Below are 26,135 nucleotides of genomic sequence, written 5' to 3'. Positions count from 1 at the left end.
TAGGGAACCCTGTAAGTCCAGTATAAGTCACTTTCCTGAAGAGCTTCATTTGTGGAGCCTAAACATCATTTGCACTGCAGACCACTGGAGAAAGTGTTTCAGATATGCCCAAAAGATGCTGTGTGTCACACTAGCAAAACACTAGTCGTGAGAAATTTCAGTGGGAATATTTTGCTTAATGAAAACTAAATATATTCTCATAGAAACAATGACTGATACTAATGACCAGTACTCTGCTGTTCATGGCCACAAAACTCATCTTTCCTTTGACAGTTTTAAAACTAATTAAAAATTCACCAGCTATTGTTGAGGAAATTTCTGGTGAGGAAACTTTTCCAAGAGAAGTAAATCTTGCAGCCGAATTTCTTGGTGCAAATGCTATTATGTCCTTCTCCATTGCCACTATTTGGCTACCTCTTCACAAACAGCCAGGCATTTGGCAGAAATTTTAAAATAGCCAAGTGTAAGGAACAATTCCATGGAAATTATCACACAGGTGAAAATCTGCCTTTCTAGCAATGTGAAGAACCCTGGATTAGTAATTCCATTTGCCTGTGACATCATACATGGCCCTGTGTATGAATGAGTGTCACTCATCTGAATGGCTCCAGTTACTGCTATTTTGCAGATCCTGTGAAAGTTGACTCCTCCACAGATTGAGGTTAAAAGAATTTGGGAAGAAAACTGCAACAGTCTAAATACCAGGGCAAAGGTGTGTCTTTTGGCAAGTGATGACTAAGATCATCAAGTTTGAGTCTCTGTCAGATTAAGTAATTTGAGATTTTGTGTGTTATAACATGAAGGCTGCCTACTTCTCCTTGGGCCTACTGAAGACTTCACCACCAATGGACTCTGTATTATTCCTGCCATTTTAATAATCTAATTTCATGTTTATACATGATACAAATACTATCATCAGAATACAAAGGCATCATCAGAAAGGCAAGAAGATAAGTCAGATCGAAGCCAACCCTATTTCTGGGGAGTAGAGATACTCATGTGCTCTGCTTATTTTTAGCAAAAGATGGTGGGTAAATCTGAACTAGCACGTTTTTCATTCAATCTGTTCTTGGACACTAACAGATGGTGCTTCCTCGTGCCAACCACTAATGTACATTACATTGGCACTCAGTGTCAGGACACAAAGCCCGCCAAGTCCCTGCTTAAATCTGCTGATGCCAGGAAATTTGATAATAAACAGCTAGCTAGGGACACAGTCCCAAGCTTTTAGTCTACCTCCAAAGCAGCAGAAAAGCTGTACCTGTGCAATGGTGACAGCTGCTCTGCACCTTGTGGCTATCAATACAGCAAAGGAGGGCTCTGGGAAAAAGCAGTCTTGAGACCAAGCAGGTTTGCATCTAAAGATGGAGGGAGAGCCATCTGCTTCAGGGTAATTAGCTGTGTGCTTAAATCTGGGCTTTACTAATCCTGACAACCAGGGTCTTAATGTTCAAACATTTGAACAAATAACAATTAATATAAATCATTCTAAATAGAAATACATGCATATATATGTGCATATATTACCTGGTAGAATGATTTTACTGTTTAGCATTTCTTACTGCTCCTTGAGCACTGAACATACTAAATTCAGTCTCAAGGGTCTACTTCCCATGGCTACTAATACTAAATGATAAGGTCACCCACAAAAGAAAGTTCCACAGAACTCCTCTGAGGAGCTCACTCTGTTTTACAGGTCCATTGTGTTTATTCTTTGAATACAAGCATCCAGAATTCTTCAGCTGTAAAATTCTTGTTTCTTTCCACCAGATGCCTCAGTGCCAAGGCTTCTTTCTTGGATTGCTCAAAGCTTGGTATCCACATCTTTTGGAGAGAAATCCAGCCAGGGTTTGAGGATGAGAACCAGAATGCCTCTGGTTTGGGGCAGCTCAGATGATTAACCTGAGCCTCCCACCTCTGGGGCATCCATCCCTGGCAATGAAGACAAAAAAAGGGGTTATTCAGGGATCCAGGCAAACGGAGAAGAAAAGGGCTACACCATTAGTAAACTGTCAAATCAGGTCAGTTACACTTTCCTTTCTGCTGCAGGCTCTACCCATGTCCCTGTAGAAGGCCTCCTCTAAGTGTCTGGGACAAGATCACTCATGCTGACGAGTCATGCTAAGTCTCAGATAAGGTTTGGCTGCAAATGAGCAGCACCAGCCTACACAAAATGAAATTATAAGGCAAGGAGTTATATTTTCATCATTATATTCTGTTTTCATCTTAAATATGCACACACTTACTGAGATTCTTTTTCTAAGGGAAAAAAAGCAAGATATGAATCTGGCCAGGAGAGTAGACAGTCTTCATAATTTTATTGACTAGAGAGCCACAAAAGCATGGGGAAGGAATATCTGCACCTATCTATTCTCTACCTTTCCAAGGTTGTATTCCTAACTCAAAGAGAGGACATATGTCCAGATTTCCACCAGTCTCACACAGCAAAGTCTGGTTAATGTAATGCCTGCCAGTTTATAATTCTCATCACTTCAGCTCACCTTAATAACGTCAGAAGTTTTCTCTGTCTCCCTTCTACTGGCTGACTATTTAATGTATTGTTCAGCTGGTGATCAGCTAAAATACAGCTTCTCACAAACACACAGCCTGGCTTAATAATGGTTTAAGTTTTTAGTCACCAAATGTGGCTGCAGACAATGGCATATTGTCACTACAGGCTGAATGTACCAACATATATATAGAACCTGACAGTCATAGAGTTCTTAAAACAGATCAAAAGACAGGGATTTCTAGTTCAGTTCCCTATTCCAAACAGGTGTAATCATATCTAATTGCCTAGGGAAAAATTGAGTTCGGTCTTAAAATATCTCCAAGGATAGAGATCCCACCAACTTTCTGGGCAACTTCTTTCCAAATGCTCCAGGTCATCTGAAGAAGGTCAACATCTTAGGCTACTTTCTGCAACATGAAAAAAATCTCCTCCCTGAACAACTCAAGCCTTTGGCTGAAAATGACCACCAGCTCAGTGGTCAATGTCATGTGCTCACACACTGCACTGCAGCATTATGAGGAGCACATGCTCTGGTCGTGCACCTGCACCTTCTGCCAGCACCTGTTTACATGACAATGTACAACTCAATGGCATGGAATAGCGTGGCTGTCAGCTAGCTGGAAGTCTGGTAACCAAACTTCCTGGGACAAATCTGACCCTAGTGCCATTTTAAAGCCTCTCTGAGACACAAACACAAATTCACACATACCTTTTCTTTCCGTCTGATGTTTTCCCACACTCTGTTACAAACCATGCACTCAAAAGTGTCAATGTAATTGTCCTGGGTGGTATCTTGCACTCCCCACTTGCGTTCCTTCATTGCTCTAATCAGTCTTGGGTTGGAAATGTCCCCTTTCAGTTTCCATTGTAGGTAGGACTCATATTCTTCATCATTTCTATCCAGTGTTTTGATATAGCGGGCCAGATCCCGAGGGTGTGAAAAACTGGATACCAGGATTGCACTCTTGTTACTAGGAAGCCAGTCTACAATGCTGGGAGACCCAAAGTACACTGGCACCACTCCCAACTTCAGTGGCCGCCAGAGTTTTTCAGTGATGTAATCTTCACAAACAGCATTTTCAAAAGCAAGAATGAACTTATACTGTGCCAGTATTTTTAAAAAGTTTCCATCATCCATGGCAGCTGGATTTCTGAGATGCTGAGGAAGGTCTCTATTATGCAAACACTCCCCATAAGAGTCTACTTCAATGTGGCACATCAGCTCACGCACATAGCTGTCCCGGTCAGAAGGGGGGTTGCAGTCAGACTGCACGTACACAAGTGGTGCAAGCCTTCTCCTCAGGCTGTTTTTCATTCTCAGTGGAATCATGAACCTCAATGACTTCAGGACCTCTACACCCTCAAGGTACTGAGTGGTCAGTGGCAGGTGAGAGTGACGGCTAAATGTCGCAGTGTGGTTAAATAAGGTGATGGTTGCTTCGTGGAAGAGTTTGTAGTTGTTTTTTGGTGACTCTTCATGGAAAAGAGCCCAGTCATGATATTCTTTACGAGGGAGAGGTAAACTGTCTATACTGAAGTCAGTACCTAAGCAAACAGAGCAAAAAAAGCAAACAGTGTTCATCCTGCTCTTACCTGTCATGTGACACTAACTAGAATGACACAGAAGTCTAATTTTAATTTAGTATCAGCTCTACAACCATCACATTTCTGACACTATAAGGCAGTTATTTCAAAGAATGCAATTAATGCTAAGGCACAACAGCATTACAGATATAGCTGAATTTCACAGCAGAGGAATCTAGAAAAGTGGGATCAGTAGTTAATATTAGAAGTGGTTTCTTTTCATGTCATATTAGTTTAAAGGCCTCTAATTTCAAAGGATCACTAAGAATTTCATATTTTAATGCACTGAAATGAGACTAGTAAGATGTTTAATAATCCCCTGGTTCTCTAAATAGGGGAACAGATGGTATTTCCTCTGTGATTTGAGGAAAATGGTTACAGCAGAACTCAATTAGTTTCTAGTAATAAAACAACCAAAAGGATGCTGAAATCCTGGACATGATTAAGGTGAAAAAAATAATTACTTCAAGTCTTGAAAAGACATTGTACTGTAGAGACTTAGGAAAACCAAGCTATTAACTTTTCAAAAAGAAAATTAAGAGGTGATGTATCACAGCTGTCTACCAGATACATAAAGAAGTAGTTTCTGGCAGAAGACAGCTCCTCAAAGTAATGCCAATAGTAGAAGAAGAATCATGCTAAACTCTAAAAACAGTTAACTGCAGAAATGGGGAAAACTGTGGTAGAAGCCTTAGGACAAACCCAGATAACTTTTCTCCAAGGCTAAGTAAGTTGAAAGTACCAGGACACTAACGCAACCCTTGCTCTCCCTTCACTACTACTGCACTATACTCTTACGACCAGCCTTACTGCACATTACATGCAAACTTACCCCTTTTCTGTCAAGGTACTTCCTCACTGTCTTAGAACTGTATCTGTTTTTTACTTAAGTAAAGGCACTGATGATACAAAACTTTTAGCCAATATTGTCAAGCAAGAGAGGTTCAAAAACTGAAACTAACACTGAAGAGCTGGTTTAGAAAACATCACCAATTCTTATCCTCAGATAAACTACTGTCTGTAGCAACCTAACCTTTATGTAGCAAACTCCACGGCTGATTGCATCTAGGAGAATTGGGAATATAATGTCTTAAACAAGTTGTGTTCAAACCAACTAAGGGGAATGGCTGGTAAGCAGCAGATTCTGTAGAGGCAGGATAATGCTTTCTCCATGCCAACTTCCCTCTTTCACCCTAAGACAGAGGTGCACAGTCACAAGAAACAGGGTCAAACAGTGGTCATTTCTCTACAGGGGGCTATGGACCACAAAAACCACAGGGAACCCCAAGTCTTATCAGGAACTCTCCATCAGAAGACTGCACATGCCTTGTACTGTTGCATCAGACACAAAAAATTCCCACCCTGGAAAGGGATCTTAGGTTTTCCCATGCCAATTTAAACGCGTATAAACCAGCACATTCCTTGTTTTGCAGCCCCCACCCTCAATGAATGAAGACTGCAACCTATACTACTATCATGGACATCAACATTGCAATGATCAAGAATCATCACTGGATCCATCAGAGGTGGTATTTTTCCTCTTCACTATCTACTTCCTTCCTGTTATGCCTTCATCCTCTTTCTCTCTTTCTTCTCCTTACATATTTTTTTCATGAGATTTTTATACTTCTATATGAAAGAATCAGAGGAGACTCATACCTCCTTTCCACTGCAATGAAATAGTTTTGAAATAAACCTGGCTGATATATACGCACCAGTCATTCAGAGTTGTTTCACTCTAATTCACCCAAGGGATCTAGTAACAGGAACCTCAGTTACCATCCCTCAGAGGTGGGTCATAACACCATTTCACTCACACTTACAACTTTTCATTCTCCATCCTACCCCCGATCTCAAACCACTGATGGCAAAAAGAAGGAGGTGCTAGCAGAAGTCTTACACAGAATACTGATCTAAAAACTAAGATAAAAAGAAGATTTAAGAAAAATGCCCCGGTCCTTGCAGCTGTATGAGCCTGCCAAATTGATTCCAGGACGACCTTATAAAACTAATATGAGACTTCGTTACTGCAGCAGAGATAGAAGTCAGCTGACAGTAATATAAAAACCTCCTCTACAGCAAGATCCTTCAGGAGCATCAGGTGGAGTTTCTTAAGGCCACCAAACATCAACCTGCTGTTTTCTACTCAGGTCCTAAGTCCTCAGCACTAAAAAGATGAAAGGCTATGCCACTCCATGAAAAATGCTATTTGCTTCTTCTGTTTTTGACATGTTATCTTTTTTGATGTGTTACTTTGTGACAGAAGAAGATGACGAAAACTGAAAGTGAATAAAATTCTCCTGGAGAAATTCATAAAGTCTATCTGGCTTTGAAAACACTTTGTTCTAAGTGATGCCAAGAAGAGAAATAACAGTGCATACCTACAATAATGAAATGCTGTGGATCGAAATCACAGCACTGCAGCTCAATCTCTTACAAGGGTGCTCCCTCCTTCAGGTAGTATTGCAGAGAAAAGGGGATGGAAACACAGGCAAGAATGAGAAAAGACAAAAAGGCAACATATAAAACCAAACTAGGAGACAGTGAACTCAGGCAATGAGAGACTTAAAGAAAAATGCACTGTAAAATCACAGAATCTCAGAATCATTTAGGCTGGAAAAGACCTCCAAGATCAAGTCCAACCTTTGACAAATCACCACGTTGTCAACTAGACCACAGCATTTAATGCCATGACCAGTGGTTTCTTGAACAACCCCAGGGATGGTGACTCCATTATCACCCTGGGCAATCCATTCCAATATTTAACAACCCTTTCCATGAAAAGTTTTCTCCTGATCTCCAACCTGAACCTTCCCTGGTCTAGCTTGAGGCTGTCTCCTCTCATCCTGTCACTGGTTGCCTGGGAGAAGATGCCAACCCTCACCTGGCTACAGCTGCTTGTCAGGGAGTTGTAGACAGTGCTAAGGTCACCCCTGAGCCTCCTTTTCTCCAGGCTGAACAACCCCAGCTCCCTCAGCCACTCCTCTTTGGACTTTCTCTCCAAACCCTTCCCCAGCTTTGATGCCCTTCTCCAGACACGCTCCAGTACCTCAATGTCTTTCTTGAAATAAGGGGCCCAAAACTGGACACAGTACAGATCAGAGCACATCAGAATAACTGAATTTAATACAACACTTAAATCAATCTCAGTCCAGCAAGAAGACAAGAAGGATTAATGGGAAGATAACATCAGCATACTCCCACCCTACGAGATGAAGGAAATAAGGATGTAGATGATGGAATAAAAAAAGCACCATGAGATTAGAATTATGAGCAATTTAATTTCCTCACTATTAATCTGGAAAACTTAAGATCTGCAGAAGACAAAGATACATGCTTCTAGGAGGAAGTTACGCATTTTAGAAGACATCTTTCATTCAGAAATCATACTCCAAGGACGTAATGCTCCTATACAGAACAGCTGGACTTCCTCCTCTCTTAGAAACAACACCTCTGAGGCTCCGACAGACCCAGCTCACACTGACTCAGTCACACTGGCAGCTCATGCTATCTATGAATTGTGTGACACTACAAAGGTGGAGTTGGGAATCCCTCCCAAAAGTAAAGTCTAGCAAGGGGATGCCATATCTCATTTTATAGCAGAATATGGTGACACTTGACAAAGTTATCACCTACACTGAGGGGCTCCCCAGGCCAGGACAGTGAGTTGGGATAAGCTGCAGAAAAACTGGTGTTCCTAACAAAGCAGTAGTGCTGGAAAACATCTACACCCTGTATTTTTGTACATTGCTTTCCTTAATGTTTGGATCATTCTTCTCTTGACTAGCTTACTGACTAAGTACTGGAGAAATAACTGCATTTTCTTTGGAAGGTGAAACTGTGCTATGATCCAGCCTTAGCATGGAAATTCAGATATTCAAGTTTTCATTCAGCAGGCTCTTTAGAGGGAAAATCTGTAAAAGTAAAATACACCTTTTTGCAGACTCACAGCTCACTGCATCGTGGCAGGGGGGAGAGAGGGAGAGAAAGAGAGAATGAGAGAAAAACTCTCTGTTTTGGCATTGTGAGATCATTTACTGTGGTTTAAAAATAAGTAATAATTTTGCATATTTTGACACTTGTCTTTACAAATTTCATAGCCAGCATCACTAGAAAAAGAAAAGAAAGGAGGAGGAGTCTTATTACAGGGAGTCTTATTCCCAGCAATTTTTAAAAATATGAGAGCAAACTATGTCCACAAGCCTGCTAAAAATGAAAAGTAACAATCCTTCTAATGCTGAAAAAGACAAATGAAATTACTACCAGAAACCAAAACCACCAGAGTTTACAGCTTTCCAGTGATGCAATCCAGCTTCTTTGTTTATAATTGGGTCAGCTTCTCATTCCTTTGCTGTTATTCCTTTGCTTTCATGCTTAACCACTATATTATCTGACAAAGATGACCTACTTGGAGATGTAAAAAGATTAGTGATGAGAAGGTTTTTTTCACTGCTAACAGTCAAGTTTAAGGCCCTTCTTTCCTGTATTTTTAGTTCACCTGCATTCGGATTGAGTGAATGAGATTCAGTATCCTGATTTATTTTATTTCCAGACAAAAGATCTGAACATACCAGCCACAGAAAAGCATTTGAATCCAGTTTTCCACCTAAAACTCAGGTTTTCTTTCAAAAACAACTGCGTGGGGAAAAAGAACAAAGTTGATGAAGTAATGTCTACCTTTAAATGATGCATCTTTCATGTTTTGTAGACTCACAGTGTATGTAATGGGAAGTCTCTGGCAGAGCCAGAGCAGCTCAGAACGTTGCACTAGCTGCTGCTCTCTATATGGAATCAATAGGTTTCTTTCACTACTTTTCATTTAGAGTCTGCTAGCAATTTCTTGGCACATGAGGCAGGGGAGTTGCAGTGTTACCAGAGAGCACATTATTTTTAGATAAAAGACTTGCACAAGTGCAACAAAGGCCTTGCAGAACCTCTGCTAGGGGTGACAAGCCAGAAAACTGGAAAAAGTTGGCTTGATCTCAGACTGTCTTTAAATGCCTTGGCAATGACACGAAATTTTGTTTTCTCCCATGAACAGGGAGCACATGTGATTGGAAAGCAGCACAAGACAAGGCATCAGTCATACCACAGATGTGCATGGTCACTTTTCAGAGTACTTTTACAGAACACTCGTAATGGTATTCAGCACCAGGCAAAATTTAGCCCAATGAGCTGCCTAAATTTCCTGTTCTAGTCATTGCCACCTAGAATATTTAATCTCTGTAGGAAAAGAACTAAGTTGGAGGAAAAGCTACTTCTTTAAAAGCAAATAGATTCTTACCGTAGAACAGAAATGCTCTTGTCATCTGATTGTGCTGGTAGGTTTTGTTTATAGTAAAGAAGCAAATGTCCTCTCCACACTGACTGAATCTCCCTGTCTCTCCAGTCAGAGGAGACCACCAGAGCAGAACAGGATAGTGATTTACATCAGATTCTGTCTTGAAGCTGCTGTGAAATTCCTGCTTCTTAAAGTGAAAAGCATGTCTCTCCCCAGGCTTTACTGGGCTGCTGTGTAAACTGGAGATTATTGACACCTCATTCTCTGAATTGCCCAGTTCGGTGATAACCTTCAGGGAAACAAACACATATATCACAACATGTCACTGTCATTAGCCAGGACATCTGCTTGCAAGCCAGAATTTAAGTATCAAGCATTAAGTCGGCATGTTATGTTTCTGTCATTCAAATTGGATGCATTTCACTGACAGTAGACATCAGATCATCTTAGTCAGAACACCAAAAGCTTTAATCCAAAATTGTAAGGAGAAGGCAGGAAGTACATTTCTGTACTGAGATATGAACACATCACGTGTGACTTATCAACACAATTTCTGATTTATCCTTGGAAAATGCACAGGACAGAGAACAGCCCTTCAGTAGCCAGGTTTCTACTGAAAATAAGCTGACAACAAACCCATAGTTTCCCATGGATCCAGCCTTGCCCCCCAGCCTAATGATTTCAGCCATATGAAAAGAGGAGGCAATGCTGGATAGAGACAACACAACAAGGCATGGTTATGTTGCAACATTCCTGGGAAACTCCTTCAGGAGCTGAGGATGTATACAAGAAAGGTATTCTCTGGGTTACGTTACTTCCAGAGCCAGCTATCACCACAAGGCCAACTCTGCTAACAGAGTAACTCCTGGTGAAGCACAGACTAGTATGGAAAATCTCTGTCACCTCTCTCATGTGACAGAGCTCTGTCCTGCTTCGGCAGCAATCTAATACATACCCCCACCCCCTTGCTCCTGTACCTGGACTGTCAGCACAAGGAAAAAGGCAGCTGCAAAGCAGAAGCAAGATGCCCAAAGTATCTTCCTCCTCATCCTAATCATGCTGCACTACCAGGCCCACCAGAGCAGTTACATCTAGGCATTAGGAAGGTCAGCTTGTCCAAAGTCTTCACTCTTTGCTGCTGGGCTTTCCCACTTTATCCTTATTGTTCTTCATGGTGACTGCTGCTGAAAAAGAGTAGAGCATCAACACAGACAGCTCCTTCAAAGCTCAGTGGTTAGTTTCATGTGCTTTCTGTGCGTGTCAGAGTCACAGTTTCAGACAGGTATCCAGAATGCAGCCTGCACAAGACAGCACTCTCGCTCACAAAGCCCTGGGCACCTATTCTCTCTGTAGTCATCTTGGACATCCTCTTATCCTTGTAGTCATGTAAGGAATGCCGATGATACTGGCTCAGTACAGTGTAAGGAGGGCCACTGCTTCCATGAGTTTCAGATGTCAAGCTGTGCTGCATTTCAGCAGACTCACAAATAGGGAAGCAATGAAAGATTTTTCTTCCCTGGGCAATCTCTAAAAATGGTTCTGGAAAAGGCACACATCTACCTGGCCTTGGATTTACTACACTTCAGTCTTCTGGGACTTCTCTTCACAAGCATAAAGAATGCCCACGGAATATGTTCTGTGGCCAATGCATAGAGAAAGTAACCGCACAATACACACACAAACTCTGTCCACACCTAAACCCAGTTAAATTTAACAAGTTTCCCATCCCAAGTAATCTGTACCTGTGTTGGTCTGCCTCTCTTCAAATAACTTTCCCTTCCCAATCGCTTTTTTTAGCTTTCAGAGAACCTTACTGGTTTTTGCATGATGGATGTTTCTATACAAAAATCCCAACTCCTGGCAACCGGAGAAGTTGCAAAATTCCAGCCACGTCTTGAAAAATAAAAATAAAGAATGGTAGAAAGATAGGACTCACTCCACACAGAGAAGTAAAGTTTGAAAATGTGGGTGTTCTGAAAGCTCAGAAAGCAGAAACACATGCACAAAATGTTTAATAAATTGCTACTTTAGAGCTCCTCTCTTTCAGAGATATGACTATGAAATTTATGCTGCTTTTCCTGCCAGCTTTCCCCCCATCTTAATCCCAATCACAAAGTTCTAAAGCCCTCACAAAGAGGGATGGATCCCAAACCTACTGCTTGCTATAGTACTATCACGGTGGTGCTGACAGCTAAAGGGAGAAAAATTATTCTTTTTCTGCTCCTACTGACACATGAGTTCATCCCTTTCCCTCGAACATCAAAAAGGCCTCTTTAGCAAAAGCTGACATGAAACCCTGCTGTGCAATTCTGCTCTGCACAGGCCAGCTGCTTTTGAAGGTCTGTGTGGGTGTGAAAGTGCATGGCTGCCAGTTAAGCACTTCTCAGATCAGGCAGGATTTTCCATAAAGCCTCTGCACCTTCTGTGCCTCCTGCAGTACAGCCAAAAAAGGGGCGCCAGGAGGGGAAGGGGATGAATTCTGCCGACTGCTGCGTTGGCACACCTGAAGCTGGACAGTATTTTTACATATCTTACCAGGCCAGTGCAGGGCAAAAGTAAGATTCTGATGATCCACTGAATACCTCCTTAACCTCTGCCCTGGTAAAAGAGTAGTAGTGATCACCACATTTTTAGGTTCTAGAAGGGGAACTGCCCACAGTATGGATGTGCTGCACCTACTGACCCAAGGTATCACACTGAGCCATGGCTTCATTTTTGCATCTGCAGTGCCCAACGTGCAATACTTCTGCTCAGCACTGCGGTGCGCCCTTGGACTGGGCCAGGCAAGGCTCCGTCCCGCCCCGGCTCCACTGGCAAGGATGACCTTGCAACGCTTTCCCACCTCTGTCAGGCTGAGCGGAGGCCCTGAGGGAAGAAGGATAAATCACCACCCCAGGCTGCCCTGCAGGAGCAGCACCTCCCTGCAAATCCTTCCAAACTTCCTGCCAGCTCCCCCGCCGCCTCTCCTTCCAGCTCTGTGTCGCCGCAATTCTCTGGGCTCAGCATCGCAGCCAGGCCTTTTCCTGCTCCCCGAAAAGCTGCCACTTCCCGAGTCTCTGAGCAGCCCGCAGCCCCGGCCCTACTCCCGCCATGGGTCGGGCATCCTCCGGCCGGGCGCCCGCCGCCGTACTCACCCCGAGAAACTCGCTCCCGCCTCACCGCCGCCGTCCCCCTCCGGCCGGGTCTGAGGGGGTTTGGGGTGTTTTGCTGCTTTTTTTTAACTTTCAGTTAGCGCACCCCTGGGAGCGCGGGGGGCCGGCGGGCGCGGGGCGGGGGCGGTGCGAACGCGCTCTCCCTCCGCCCAGCCGCGGGGCGGGGGAAGGGGTCGGCTCTGCCCGGCTTCCCGAGGCCTGCACGGGGAACGCGGAGGAGTAATTGCTGTGAGAGCGCCATCGCTTCCACGCCGCCCGACTGCTCTTCTGCAAACCCCCACTGCAAGACCTCACCCAGTTCCCAAAAATAAATCCGCCCCTGGCACTGATTCTTATAGCGGTTTGCATAATAGCGCGCTTTGCGGTTTTGCGGGAGGGTTTTTACAACAGTGCTGGTGCTGTCCTGACGGAGACTTTACATTGACTGCATGAAGCCAACGGGCAGTCAGAAATGCGTCACGGCAGCTGGGAAGCCCCGAGGAGCTGGGAGAGCGCTCGCGGAGGGAACGCGTCCCTCGTCCCTCCGGCGCGGGGCTGCGGCAGGTATCCCGCAGCTGAGACAGTGCCTTGCCGAGGCATCCCTACGGCAGTGTGTACCGACCAGGGAACGGTCCTGTCTGCCCGCTCGGGGCTTCCTGAAGCTGGGAAACACTCTTGCTCTTTTCAGATGTTTACTCGAAAAGCCTGGTTCTGCTAGCTCAGAGCAGAGACCGTACTTAACCCACCTGATACAGATTTAGGAACCACCCATAATTGTAGATGTAATTTGTACATCGCATACGTACACATTTGTATTAACACAGAAATACCTGATACCTACACACTTCTCCATAGATACTTACAATTATATACAAACAGTTGGAAGTGCGGTATCTGCCGTTTCAGACATTGCAGGCAGGGGTGGTTGCAAGGGGCTGATTACCTGAGGGAGTGGAGGGAGGAAGAATTCCAGAGGAGGCAGAGGGGACACCTGGGACACCTGTGCCTCAGCTGAACTGCATGACTGATGAATACTGTAGAAATGCTATGCACACAGCTCATCTCCTTACTCTGGGCATGTAATGCCGGCAGCCTTCATGAGAGGATCAGAAGGGTACCCGGCAGGTAACCTGAATCCATCTCTCTGCAGCAGTGTCCATGACCCTTGCCACACTGTCCCCCTTTCCACTACAGCTATTCTTGCCAGTAGCCCCTTTGGAGCAACACCCACCTCTTATTGCACATACTGCACCAGAGAGCTCCAATTTCTCTCTGAACTATCAGTCTCCTCCTGAGATGAAAACTAGCAACTAACAGTACAATGCTGGGACATGCAGATTTACTGATGCTTCAGTCTTTGTTCAGTGATTAATCCCAGCTCTTGTCCTATTTGTTGCTTCCTCACAAAGGTTTTAGCTGCTGGAGTCATATTTTTAAGTAGAAGCTTTTAGGCTGGGTTTTAATATTATCTTTGAAGTGTGTTTACAGATATTCAACCTGGAAACATGAAGGATCTCCACTCACTTTAAGTCATGAGGGATGCAGCAAGAATCTCCAAGTATTATTTTGCAAAGCAGATTCATGCAAAAGCAGAATCCTGCTTTTTCAGGCCTAATTCAGAGTGCCTAGAGTCTGCGAGGACTGAAGTAAGCATGGCACAATGAGTGTGTAGTTGAGTAAATTAAATTGAGTGGTTGGAAATGGATCAGAGACCTGTTATGGTTTATGGAAGGACTTCCTGTGATCCCACTGGGTTTGGATCTAGTCCGTAATTTTAAACTTAGTTATATTCCTGGCTTTCACATTTCCTCAGTTGGTAGACTCCTAAATTGTGCTCATGAGGACAAAATGTAATTGTAAAATGCTTCCGCTTCCTTCAACCGGCTTGACTTTTCTCAGTTACTGTCCCTCAAACCTTTAAAAGCAGTCCACAGCCACAATTACCCACAGTTTCAGACTGAAAAAGCGAGTCCTGAGGGATAGCTGAATGATCTGCTGTCCGTCCCATGCCATAAGCAAGATGTTCCTGAACCAGCTCTATCCAGTGACTGGCATCAGAGAGGCTCATTTTTGTTTCTTGTCCTGTTATGCCACTCAGAGGAAATAAGCTTTTATTGCAGGATCTGGCTTGTCTGTAATACATGTTAAATAGATGGTAAAGATGATACAAGCATAAGCAATGGCAGGGCCAGATTACCACATATGAATGCTGGATGAAAACGGCCCAAAAAACCCACAAATGTTGCTCAAATAGCAGAGCTAATAAACCAGATTTCTTAAAGATCTGTGTCTCATGGTGCCCCCTGTCCACGGAGAGCCGTTGGTATCTAACAAACTCACAATGCAACTTGTCTTTCCATGGGTCAGGAACAGCAGCTTTTATTTCTGCTCTCTTACAAACAGGATTTACTGCATTTGAGGTTTCTCTCATTCATATGTACACATTTCCACTGATCTCTTTTTAATACACTTTGTTTCTTTTTATGCCTGTCTTTGTTCTTCCTCTCTTTTTTTTTATTATTCTGCGTTTCAGAACATTTTTCTTTCACTTAGGTCCTGCTGGATATCCTCTCTGTCTCTAGATATGCCCATTTCCTTTCTGTTGTATTCACAGTCCTGTTATTCACAGTAGTCTTTCAGTAGATTTCTCTGGCTTTTAGTATATATTTTATATTTATATTATTTATATTTATTATTCATACGTTATTTATATGTATTTATATAATTTTTATATTTATTTAGTATATATTTTAGTATATATATTATATATTCTTACATATATTTAGTTTATATTAGTAGTCCATATTACTGCAACACCCAAAAGCAGCAACCACACTATGGACTCCAAAGAGTCACTGTACAAACATCCTGGCAGGAACAAATGAAATCGTTCCTGCCAGGATGAAATCAGAATAAAATAGGGCAGAAGAAAAGGGAGGGAGATAAGGAAAGCACAGAGTCCAAGTGACTTCCCAAAGGAGACAAAGGTGCTTAGTGACACAAGAACCACATGTGAGCCCGATTCTTCCTTGTCCTGGATCTTGTGTCTCGGTTTGTGGCTGTGGCACCTTTCTTCTTTCCACAAAATCACTGCAAAATATGTGATGCACACGACCGCTCTTTCAACCTGAGCAGCTCAAAATTAAAGACTTTAACCATTTCCCATCTCCCTGAGGATACGGTACAGACGCAGATGTATGCACAGCCCTTGCTACTGCACATGCTCCGCCTGTCTTTAATCCTCTCCACGCTGCTGCATCTCAAAATGTCCCAGATTACAAATCCTACACTGGACCAGCTGTTCTCTCTAAGGACTGTCTTCAGTTCAGCTACTTTGTCCTGCTGACCATCACCACATCAGGGGATCACAGAATCATTTAGGTTGGAAAACACCTCTAAAATCATCACGTCCCACTATGCTGGTTGCATGAAAACATCTGGCCAGCCAGACCATGGCCCAGTCTACCCTAGGCAGTCCATTTCAATGCCTAATCACCTTTTCTGTCACGCAATTCCTCCTGATGTCCACCCTGAACCTCTCCTGGAGCAGTTTGAGACTGTGTCTCCGGTTGCCTGGGAGAAGAGGCAGATTCCCACACGGCTACAGCCCCCTTTCAGGCAGCTGAAGAATGACACGGTCACCCCTGAGCCTCCTTTTCTCCAGGCAAACCATCCCCAGCTCCTGCTGGGCCGGCTGCCTTCTCCAATTTCACCCACTGTTTCAAACCTTCTCCAGTTTCACCTGGAGTGGCCAGATTCCTCTGCCTTGTCCTGTCAGATGGCCTGAACCTAAGATGGAGCCACGCCTGTTTTTCCTTCCCTGTGTGACCTCTCCGTGAGGCGGGAGCTCCCGGGCCCGCAGCCGCCGTGCGGGACGCGCCACACGCGCCCTCCGCGCCAGGGGCGGCGCTGCGGAGCCGCCTTGGTGGTGCAGCGGGGGCCCGGAAGGGGCGGTGGAGCGATGGCGGCGGACGGGAGGGTGGTGGCGGCGGCGGAGCTGCAGCCGGAGGGGGACGCGGAGGGAGGCAGCAGCGAGCCGGAGGGCGGCTTCGGGCAGCTGCTGGAGGAGGAGGAGGACGGGGAAGATGCCGGCTATGTGCTGTACAGGTATGGCCCCTCGGGGCCGAGCCGGACCCTCGCGTCGCCTCACGTCAGGGAGTGGGGGGCGCGAAGTGGCGGAGCTGGGGCCGGAGGAGTGGGGAGCTCCTGGGAGGGGCAGGAATACCTTTCACTAAATCAGGTTGCTCGAGGCATTATCCAACATGGCCTTGAACCCTGCCAGAGCTGGTGATACATCTTCTCTGGGCAACCTGGTCCAGTGTCTCACTACCCGTACAGTCAAAGAATTTCTTTCTAATGTCTAACCTAAACTTCCCATCTCTCAGTTTGTACCCGTTACTCCTTGTCCCATCGTGGCAGTTTCTGAAGGAAAATCCCTGTCCAGCTTCCTCGTAGGCCCTTTAAATACTGGAAGGCCGCTCTGAGGTCTCCACAAAGCCTTCTATTCTCCAAGCTGGACAGCCCCAGCTTTCTGAGTTTGTCTTTGTAAGGGTGCTCCAGTCCTCTTTTCAACGTCGTGGCCCTGCTCTGGACTTGCTCCAACAGTTCCATGTCCTTCTTAATTGTAGGACACCTTCACTTATTTATATGCCAGTCTGTGTTACAGACAATAACATAGGTAAAATAGCAGGGACTGTTCAGAGCAAGGATGTGTTACTGAGCACAGGTTTGTGGGTGTGATGGTTTGCATATGTGCACATTGTGCTTATTAGAAGCATTGAAAACACAAAAACTTGTATTTACAGGGACAGGAAGGAATGGGCTGATATTGAACCTGTTCCTCAAAATGATGGGCCAAATCCTGTTGTTCAGATCATCTACAGTGAAAAATGTAAGTCTTAGATATATTCTGCCCTTAGCTGTTGTTGAAACAAGTCTTCATGTTTTGGATAACATTTTCTAGGGCGATACTGTGAAGAAATTAATTTAATTAATTGTATTGTGGTGCTTGTGTGTGGTGTGTTCACCAAGCATCTCTGAAGCTAAATCTTCACCTGAGATGTTAATAGCCAAGCTTCTCCTTTAAAATCCTATGGCTTTAAAGGTAATATAGTGGACAGTGTGGTTCCTGTCACAAAGGCATTCCCAGCCCACAAGTGGAAGCAAAAACATGAAGCTCTTGCAGCTGGTGAAGTAGTGTGAGTAAGCAGCACGGACCATTTATGGTTGTTTTGGCTGTTCCTCTGATGATGGATTTCTGACATACTTGTGCAGCTTTGTGGTGTGCTGACATCATGCATAGGTCTCAGTTGAAAATCCTGTTAGATCAATAGGTATCTATTGTTTTACAGAGGTGTATTTAGAGCACAGAAAATAGGAAGCAAGTTCAAAGGATCATTGACCTTACCCCCTATTCAGGCCATTGGCTAAAATGCTATTCTCTATTTAGTCCGAGATGTCTATGATTACTTCCGGGCTGTTCTGCAGCGGGATGAGAGAAGCGAAAGAGCTTTCAAGTTAACAGCAGATGCCATTGAGTTAAATGCTGCAAACTACACAGTATGGTATGTAGTAATTTTGGGATTATTTCTGTTGTCATTTGACTGCCTACCTTTTAAATCTTTAATGTTTTATTCGTTGAATCAAGGCATGCCTAGTTGAATTTACATAGAGGAGTAGTGTAGCTTTCCAGTGAGCTTCCAAAGAAAGCCTTTGTTCAGTCTTTCCCATGCCTCATTTTGATTCAGTGATTTTCATTTATTTGGCTTTAAGGATATTATCAGTCAAGTTCAGGGTTAGCCACAAAAAGGACTTAGTTCTGTTTAAAATTAGGCCACTTACCTGATAATGTGTCCATAGCAAAATGCTGAAGATGCCCTCAGTTCATTTCAAGAAGAGGCATAAAAATCATGATGGCAAATAATTTGTAGTGCATTTTAAAAAATCTGCCAGGTGACTGTATTACATACTGTGTAGGTAATAAATAAACAGTGAATTTCTGATATTCAGAGTAGGGCCTTTTAACTCACAAAGGCCAGCAAGTACCTCTTGTACATCTACATTCCACTAATTTCCATAAAATCAGAAGGTTGACATTGTTTCAAGCACGGGAGTCTTCGTTTATGTGACAGGAAACTAGCGTGGATACACGTTAATTTGAATTTAATTGTTACAGCCTTAGATAATGTACTGTTGCAACCAGCCATATTCTAGTTCTCCACTGTTTGATAATTGAATGTCCTTTAACATAACTAGATATGCGGTTAAGGATTTTGCATTTGTTTTAGCTTTTTGCATTGTTTTTAGCTCAATATAATTTACAAGAACTGTGAAGAAAGATGATTCTGTGTTCTTCTCTGTGAATTTTAGGGAATTCCTTTTGCAGTGTTCAAATGCTTGACTTTTATATAGGCATTTCCGGAGAGTCCTCCTGCAGTCTTTGGGAAAGGATCTGCATGAGGAACTTAAGTACATTACAGCTATCATTGAAGATCAGCCAAAGAACTACCAAGTCTGGTAAAATCATGCATTCTTTTCTGTTCTTACTGTTTTTGCAGATAATATTAGTTTTGTAAATTGTCCAGTTGTGGTGGAGGACTTAAATTGAGTTGCATATCATATCAAAGCTTCTTTCAGATATTTGTTCTAAGCATACGATTATGACGTGCTAAGCAGGTCTTGTTTTCTTGTTAAATTCAATTTTTAGACTGGCAAAATAAGTCTGACAGGTTAAAAAAATAAAAATAAAAGCTTGTGCAGAGGCAACCAAGAAGACAAATAGAAATAGTATTTTTTTCTTTAATTGTGTTTTGGAATTTCCCTGCCTTTTGTTGTTTTTTTCCAAAATGACTGGGAATAGGCAAAAAAGCAGAAGAAATTATGGAGAACTAGAAAACTTTACTCTGCTGAAGGCTTTGACCATGAGTGTGGAAGTATGTTGTTTCAGGTGAACATTACTTGTCTAAAATGAGATGATTGGCCATTGTGTTATGTGTGGTTAGAATTTTTTATACTATAAATTTGCATCATGCATTTCTCAGCGCCTAGTGAAATGTTCTGGTATGCTTCATTTGAAGTATTTAATTAGTGAGGTTTTTTTCTTAAGTGGTGCACTTGCTATAAGCTGCTTTCATATAGACTACACACTCACAAAAAACTTTAGACTTTTTTCCTCTCATCATTAGGCATCACAGACGAGTGTTGGTTGAATGGCTGCAGGATCCATCCCGAGAGCTGGAATTCATAGCTGACATTCTTAATCAAGATGCCAAAAACTACCACGCCTGGCAACACAGACAATGGGTTATTCAGGTATTGTATCCACAGAACTCTTGATTCTTTAAAAAACCTGCATTTTAAATATGTGGCAGAGGTTAGCTATAAACTTGCCTTTTAGGAAATGAGTTTAAAAAATTGTGTTGTTGTCTACTTACTGTTGTGTGTGTGAATTTAATGATGAGCTAATACCATTGTGTACCACTGAATGTGTAGCATGTTTCTAGTTCACCCGTACTTATTTTCCTTCAAGCTTTCTGTTGATTTCTTCAAAAAAGGCTCTATTTGATGTTCAGGCAACTTAGGAACAAGAATGCATTTAAGAAAATAAAAAATTTTGATTGTGATACTCTCTCTTCCCTTTCTGTAGGAGTTCAAATTATGGGACAATGAACTGGACTATGTAGACCAGCTTTTGAGAGAAGATGTGAGAAACAACTCTGTTTGGAACCAACGGTACTTTGTCATTTTCAACACCACTGGCTATGATGACCCCGCAGTCCTAGACAGAGAAGTCCGGTTAGTAATGCTCTTCAGGCTCACACTAAACAGTCTCCATTATATGAAAGCAATGGAATACTTTCACAGTCCCCATGGGCTTTGTTTCCTGATTTTTATTCACTTCTGAAGCAAGCTCCGCTTACCCTGGGCAGGCTACTATCCTGAGTCTATTTTCTTGACCTGCTGTTTATTGTGCAAACAAAACTTTGGGGGTTATGGTGAACTAGCTGTAGTGGGACAAGCTGCAGAAAATCTGTGACACTTTTGTGCTATTCATTAGTATTCTACTCCTAGAAAGTTTGAGAAGAGAGGCATTCTTCAGCTCTGGTGCCTGGAGCACCTCCTACCCCTTTCTTCGTCACTGACCTTAGTGTCTGCAGCGTTGTTCCTCTTGCGTGTTCTCACTCTGCTCTTCTCTGGCAACAAATAAAACTGTGCAACCACCTTTGTTTTTCTCCCTTAAATATATTACCACAGAGGCATTACCATCATTTCCAATAGGCCAGCCTTAGCCAATGGCACATCCGTCTTTGGATCCACCAGGGACTAGCTCTGATGGAAATTGGAAGAAGCTTCTGACAGCTTCTCCCAGAAGCCACCCCTGTAGTCCCCCCCCAGTCCCACTGCTACCAGAAAACAGGCCATGCAAACCCAATACAGTAACATGGATATGGATTGTAGGAAGAGGAGTTGCTTTTGTGAGGAATTTGATGCAGCTGGAAAAAGAAAGCTTTCAGGAGTATGTGGTTGGCACAGAGAGAACTACCTCCGTGAGATGGCTAGTTTTCAGGAAAAAGCGTTTCGTGCTCACTGTTTCTAGGTTGCATGTTTGTAACTGAAGAGAAACTGGGCAAGAGAAGCTTCTTCATATGATTTTCACATCTCAGACTGTGATTAGGGTTGATGGTTATGCGAAGATACTTGTCAAAAGTGAAGAAGAAATTAAAGTATTGTGATTTTTTTATAGAGTTATTTTTCAGAAGAAAGATTGAATCTCTGAATAGATCCTTTGGTACATTGTTCATAGAGGATCCTAGCCCTCACCATCTTCCATGGCTATCTTTTCAATCTTCTAGAAGTTTTATTTCTCTTCCAGTTTATTACCTTCCTGTAGAGCAGTGAACCTAAAACATTTCCATGACTTAGACTTGGATAACTTCTTCTCTCCAGAGTTTAGATTGTACATCCTCCTGTGATCTTCTCAAGATACTTTGGTACCATCTTAAGAACCAGACTGGCTAAGATTAAGACTTCCTAGATGGTGTTATAGAACTGCTTGTTGGTTTATAAACTCGGACATTGTAATAGTGACAGCAGAATGTTAAAAAAGAGTTACAATTGCGGGTATTTTTTGTAGTGCTCCTGATATAACTTCATCAGTATCTGCAGCCTCTGAAAATCATTGGAATGCCTGGTTATTCTGGGAAAAGCCAGAAGATAAATCTGTTTTGTGTAGATGAAATGTGGCTTTGTATCTCTATCGAAGGTGCCTTTTGTTGCTTTGCTTTTACAGCAGTTGCCTCACTGCTGCTTTTAAAGAAATGCTGCAGAAGGCTGTGTGAGCTGAAAGCTCAAGCTCTGCCATTCTGTGGGTTTAGTTGAGTGCAGCCTCATGAAAAAAGTTCTGCAAATAGATACAGAACATATAACTTGCAGTCCTATTAAGAGAGCTCAGTTACTCTGGCCATTTTCAGCGCTTTGCCATTTCTGAGCATCAAGATACAAGTTTCTCCCCAGCATACCGGTGATACCTAGAGAGGCTACCTGGAACGGAGGCTAGACAGTGTTAAAGGAATAAAGTAGATATTTATTAAAAGGCCTTCAAAGGATACACCTTGGGCAGTACAAGAGCCATGGCTCCACCCAAGACGGACAACTGGTCACGAGTTTTCACACTTTCATAAGTTTTGGTCCATTTACACATTGGGGTTAATCCAATTACAGCTTCAGGTTATGAAGTCCCATCCTCCCAGTTTACTCTCTTCAATCTGCTGTTGTTTACACTTTTTGGACCTGAAGCTGCAACGGTGTCCTTGGTTCTCAGGCTGGAAAAGGATTGTTTTGTCCAACTAAACTGTGAAGAGAACTTGCTAACACTTTATATGAAGTTCAGAGTTACATACTAATGCGGTACAGAATCTGGAAAATATGAAAGCTAAAATTTAAGAGACCGGGAGAGTGTACTATGTTGTTTCTCAGTGTTTTTGCTAATAACTTTGAGAACTGATTTGTTATTTTACAAAGTCCAGCAAATTAAACACTTAAATCTTAAAACATGATATCTGCCTTAAAACAGGTGTCTTTGAGACTCCTGGTGATTATATTGTGAGACATTTTTGATCTACCCAGGTAAGATGATCTGCAGAAAGAGTGAAGTATAGGCTAAAGAGATGCATTTGGAAACTTCTAAGCACATTCAGGTAATTCGTAACTGCATTGTTTACTCGTTGCATTCGCATTCGTGACCTATTATTTTTTCTTGCAGGTACACTCTTGAGATGATCACAGCAGTGCCACATAATGAGAGTGCTTGGAACTACTTAAAAGGGTGAGGTGTATTTCTCCATGAGGCAAAGAGAATATCTGTGGAAGGTGTCTGATGCCTACTTCTGAATTGAAAAGAACTTGCTGCTTTTTGTTATAGTGTAGTGTGCTTAAGTAGGCAGGCAAATACTGTCATGAGGTGTTATTATATTCTAACCTAATTTCTCTGTAACTTTTCACTAAGCTTCTGGCCCTGTAGTTCTTGTGGAAGGACTACAGGTACTTCTCATGCTTTCAGAAACTTGACCTGTAATGTTAGTGTGTTAATAAGCATAGATAGGAAATAACAAGCATACTTTCAGTCTAATTTCTGTTCAGTTGAACAAAAACTATACCAGCTTACTACAACACGAGGATGTACTAGTGCTTCATGCTGCTTACTTCCTGACTTAATTGCATTTGCAGCCTGATTTCAAAACTAATCTCCTAAGTAAAGGAATCATAACAAAAATGCAATTATTCACACCAGATTTCCCGTTGTTATGTCAAGCCTATTAACCTCTCTTCTAGGATTCTACAGGATCGTGGTCTTTCTAAATATCCAAATTTGCTGGAAGAACTGTTGAATTTACAGCCCAGTCACAGTTCACCTTATCTGATTGCCTTTCTTGTGGACATATATGAAGATATGCTAGAAAACCAGTGTGATAACAAGGAAGAAACACTGAACAAGGCATTGGAGGTATGTTTTGAGAGCCTGTTTTTTTTTCTCAGGGATGCTGTCTATTCCTGTCTGATTTTATAGCTTGGCAAAATGAGATTGATTTTCATAAATAGAACAGATTACTTGTTAATCAAGAGAGGTCTATGAAGAGTTTGATACAGAAACCAGACAATCACAAGGATCTCGTTAATTTAAATATAAAAGATAACTTGCCAGTTATGAAATGACTCTTAAATTCTCTTCACCTGGTAGTGAAGGAAGGTCTCTAATACTACCTCCAGAAGAAAAAAGGTGTTTGAGCAATTGAGTTTTCAATGTTAACTTTGTAGCATTAACTTACTCTCTTCTCTGTAGGTTAATGAATTTTTCTCAGAATACTCATGTCCAAACAACCTCCATTGTGTTCCGTTGGCCCTTCTTAGCTCTTTCTAAGGAAGTTGACAGAATTAACTTGTGGCCAGAAGGCACTGGGCTATCAGTAAGAAATGTCAGGCACCACTTCCTACAGGGCATAAATTACTTCTGGCAATGTTGTGTATCTCCCAGAGCTTCATACTTGGCTGCTCCTTTGTGCAGTAGTGTACTAAGGCTTTGTAATGCCGTTTTTACAAGAACACTTCCCATTCACTGTGGGACTGACTGGAACTTGATGTAATTAGAGATGCAGTTTTGCCCGGAGTCTTTGTGTTCCAACATTGTTCTTTCCCAGCACTTTTCCATTGTTGTGTTCCAGGACCAGACTGTAAATTAAAGTGCAGTTGTACCTCCCAGATTCATGTCCCCTTTATACTATTTCACTGATTTTGACTTCTCTATTTAGGGTTTAAAACTCTTAATTTCTTAACTCCATTTCACTGAGTAAGGTAATGTCATCTGCATAATAAAAGGGAATTTACTAAAACATTTCTAGTATTCATACTGTGTAAAATTTATACAGCTTGTCCTCTGAGTAGTATTGACTTCTGTGCTGCTTACCCAGGCAAAAATTTTAAAAATCTCAAACATGTAGAAATATCTGCACCAACTCTTAATATAGCATGAGTGAAGGTTACTGACTTGCATGGAGAACCTTTTTGAGACAGTCTGCTGAGGAAAAAAACAGAAATAAAAGATCTCCTGTCAGTCCATCAAGATTACTGAAGATTTGAGAGCGGGATGATCCTCCAGTATTTGGAATTAAGTGGTTTACACCTGTTGGATGACTAAAAGACATTCAAGGTTCTCAGGAAGTATACTATGCTCTACTACAGGGTGCATAAGGCTGGCATGGATGATGAGTGGTTGGCATGGAAATGAGTCAAAGGGAAAACCCTACAACTGAAATGGGGCTGGAGGGATTTTTGTGCAGTGCCAGATTGGTTGGCAACCCAACTGGGGTTGTCATCAGTTTGATGACATTAAAGAGTTATAAATGCCATGAATAAAATGTTGCACGGAAACATATTTCTAATACTATCTGAAATACATGTTGTGTACATTTTAGAGTTAAGGATTCTGTAAGCTTCTTGGTTTAACACTGCAGTCTCTCATTTTTCTTTTGCAGTTGTGTGAAATTCTGGCTAAAGAAAAAGACACCATCCGAAAAGAGTACTGGAGATACATTGGAAGGTCCCTTAAGAGCAAGCACAGTTCAGGCACTGAACAGAGCAGCACACTGACGGATAAAGAGCAGTAACTGAAGGTGGAAGAAAACAGTGTTAAGCTTTCAAGCTGTTCTAAAGCTGTACTAATTAGGGTCATCAACAAGTTTGAAGTCCATTTGTAGGTATTGCAATGAAAGAGAAATGCAGACTGCTGTATAGTCCTGAGTTGCTGCTGCTACTGGTCATAGCTCTAGGTGCAGTCAAGAAATGTACTAAGGCGTAATTATTGAAATGTACCAAGTAAAGGTTTCAGTTCCTAACTAAAAATACATAAAGCTCTACCTATTATATTGGCAGTGCTCAGTTAACAGTTGGCCTTGATCTTAGAGGTTTCTTCCAACAGAAGTTGCTCTATGATTCTGTGAAGTACTAAAATAATTTCTCATGACCTGGCCTACCCACTTGTGGTTCCTAACACTCTCATCAGATGCTGCAGTACTGACTGCAGGTAACTTAGCTATAAGGGGATATAAAGTAACCTGGTTAGTGCAAGTAGGCACTGCAGCTGCCGCCTTATGTGGGAGCAGCTGTGTGTCACTGTCAGCCTATGCTGTTGTATGCAACTAACACCAAGTGTAATTTTGTAATAAAAATAGATCAATAATAGCATTTGTCTGAATTTTTTAAATGTGTTACTTTTGGTCCTTGTAAGTGCATAGTTTGTTCTTTTCAGATACTAATAGAGATAAAATATCTCCTTGTATAAATATTGGATTCTATTTCATTGAGATGTCTTTTGCACTGGAGTATTCTTATCCCAGAAACTTCCAGTACACTTGATATATTCAGTGGAGCCCTGAATTCTTACCTGCCCAGACAGGAAAAATGCTTTGAGGATCCTGGGGGATGTGTATACCTGCACCAGAAAAGGGCATCTACCCTGTTTTCAGTAAATGGTTATTGTAAACTGTGTTCTTATGGAGTGCTTGCCTTATATGAAATATTTTATTGGAAACGATCATAGAGGGAACAAACAAATGCTGGTGTTTATTCCATAATA

General features: G+C 42.3%; 2 protein-coding genes across 4 annotated transcripts; one reads left to right on the top strand and one right to left on the bottom strand.

Annotated features, from left to right (window-relative positions):
* Positions 1–851: 851 nt before the first annotated feature.
* On the bottom strand, positions 852–12,757 carry POFUT3 (protein O-fucosyltransferase 3). 3 transcript variants are annotated; one of them, XM_088156582.1, is made up of 6 exons: positions 12,512–12,671; positions 11,913–11,975; positions 10,355–10,561; positions 9,381–9,666; positions 3,222–4,057; positions 852–1,932 (listed from the first exon to the last, which is right to left on the bottom strand). In XM_088156582.1, the coding sequence occupies exons 3-6, from the start codon at positions 10,433–10,435 to the stop codon at positions 1,708–1,710; spliced, it is 1,428 nt and encodes a 475-aa protein (XP_088012708.1). In that variant the 5' UTR covers positions 10,436–10,561; positions 11,913–11,975; positions 12,512–12,671; the 3' UTR covers positions 852–1,707. The 3 variants fall into 3 exon arrangements, with proteins under 3 accessions (XP_088012708.1, XP_088012709.1, XP_088012707.1); XM_088156583.1 differs by lacking the exon at positions 11,913–11,975 and having other exon boundaries at positions 12,512–12,757; XM_088156581.1 differs by lacking the exon at positions 11,913–11,975 and having other exon boundaries at positions 10,355–10,558; positions 12,512–12,757.
* A 3,689-nt stretch (positions 12,758–16,446) lies between these two features.
* FNTA (farnesyltransferase, CAAX box, subunit alpha) lies at positions 16,447–25,741 on the top strand. The gene is made up of 9 exons (XM_014882402.2): positions 16,447–16,615; positions 17,314–17,399; positions 17,958–18,072; positions 18,920–19,024; positions 19,693–19,819; positions 20,154–20,302; positions 22,770–22,832; positions 23,339–23,510; positions 25,036–25,741. Exons 1-9 carry the CDS (start codon positions 16,470–16,472, stop codon positions 25,165–25,167), a joined length of 1,095 nt encoding a protein of 364 aa, XP_014737888.1. The 5' UTR covers positions 16,447–16,469; the 3' UTR covers positions 25,168–25,741.
* The last annotated feature ends 394 nt before the right edge of the window (positions 25,742–26,135 follow it).

The sequence above is a fragment of the Sturnus vulgaris genome, chromosome Z (genome assembly GCF_052056855.1).
Source record: "Sturnus vulgaris isolate bStuVul1 chromosome Z, bStuVul1.hap1, whole genome shotgun sequence".
NCBI classification, from domain to species: domain Eukaryota; kingdom Metazoa; phylum Chordata; class Aves; order Passeriformes; family Sturnidae; genus Sturnus; species Sturnus vulgaris.
This window is presented reverse-complemented; position numbering and strand designations above follow the sequence as displayed.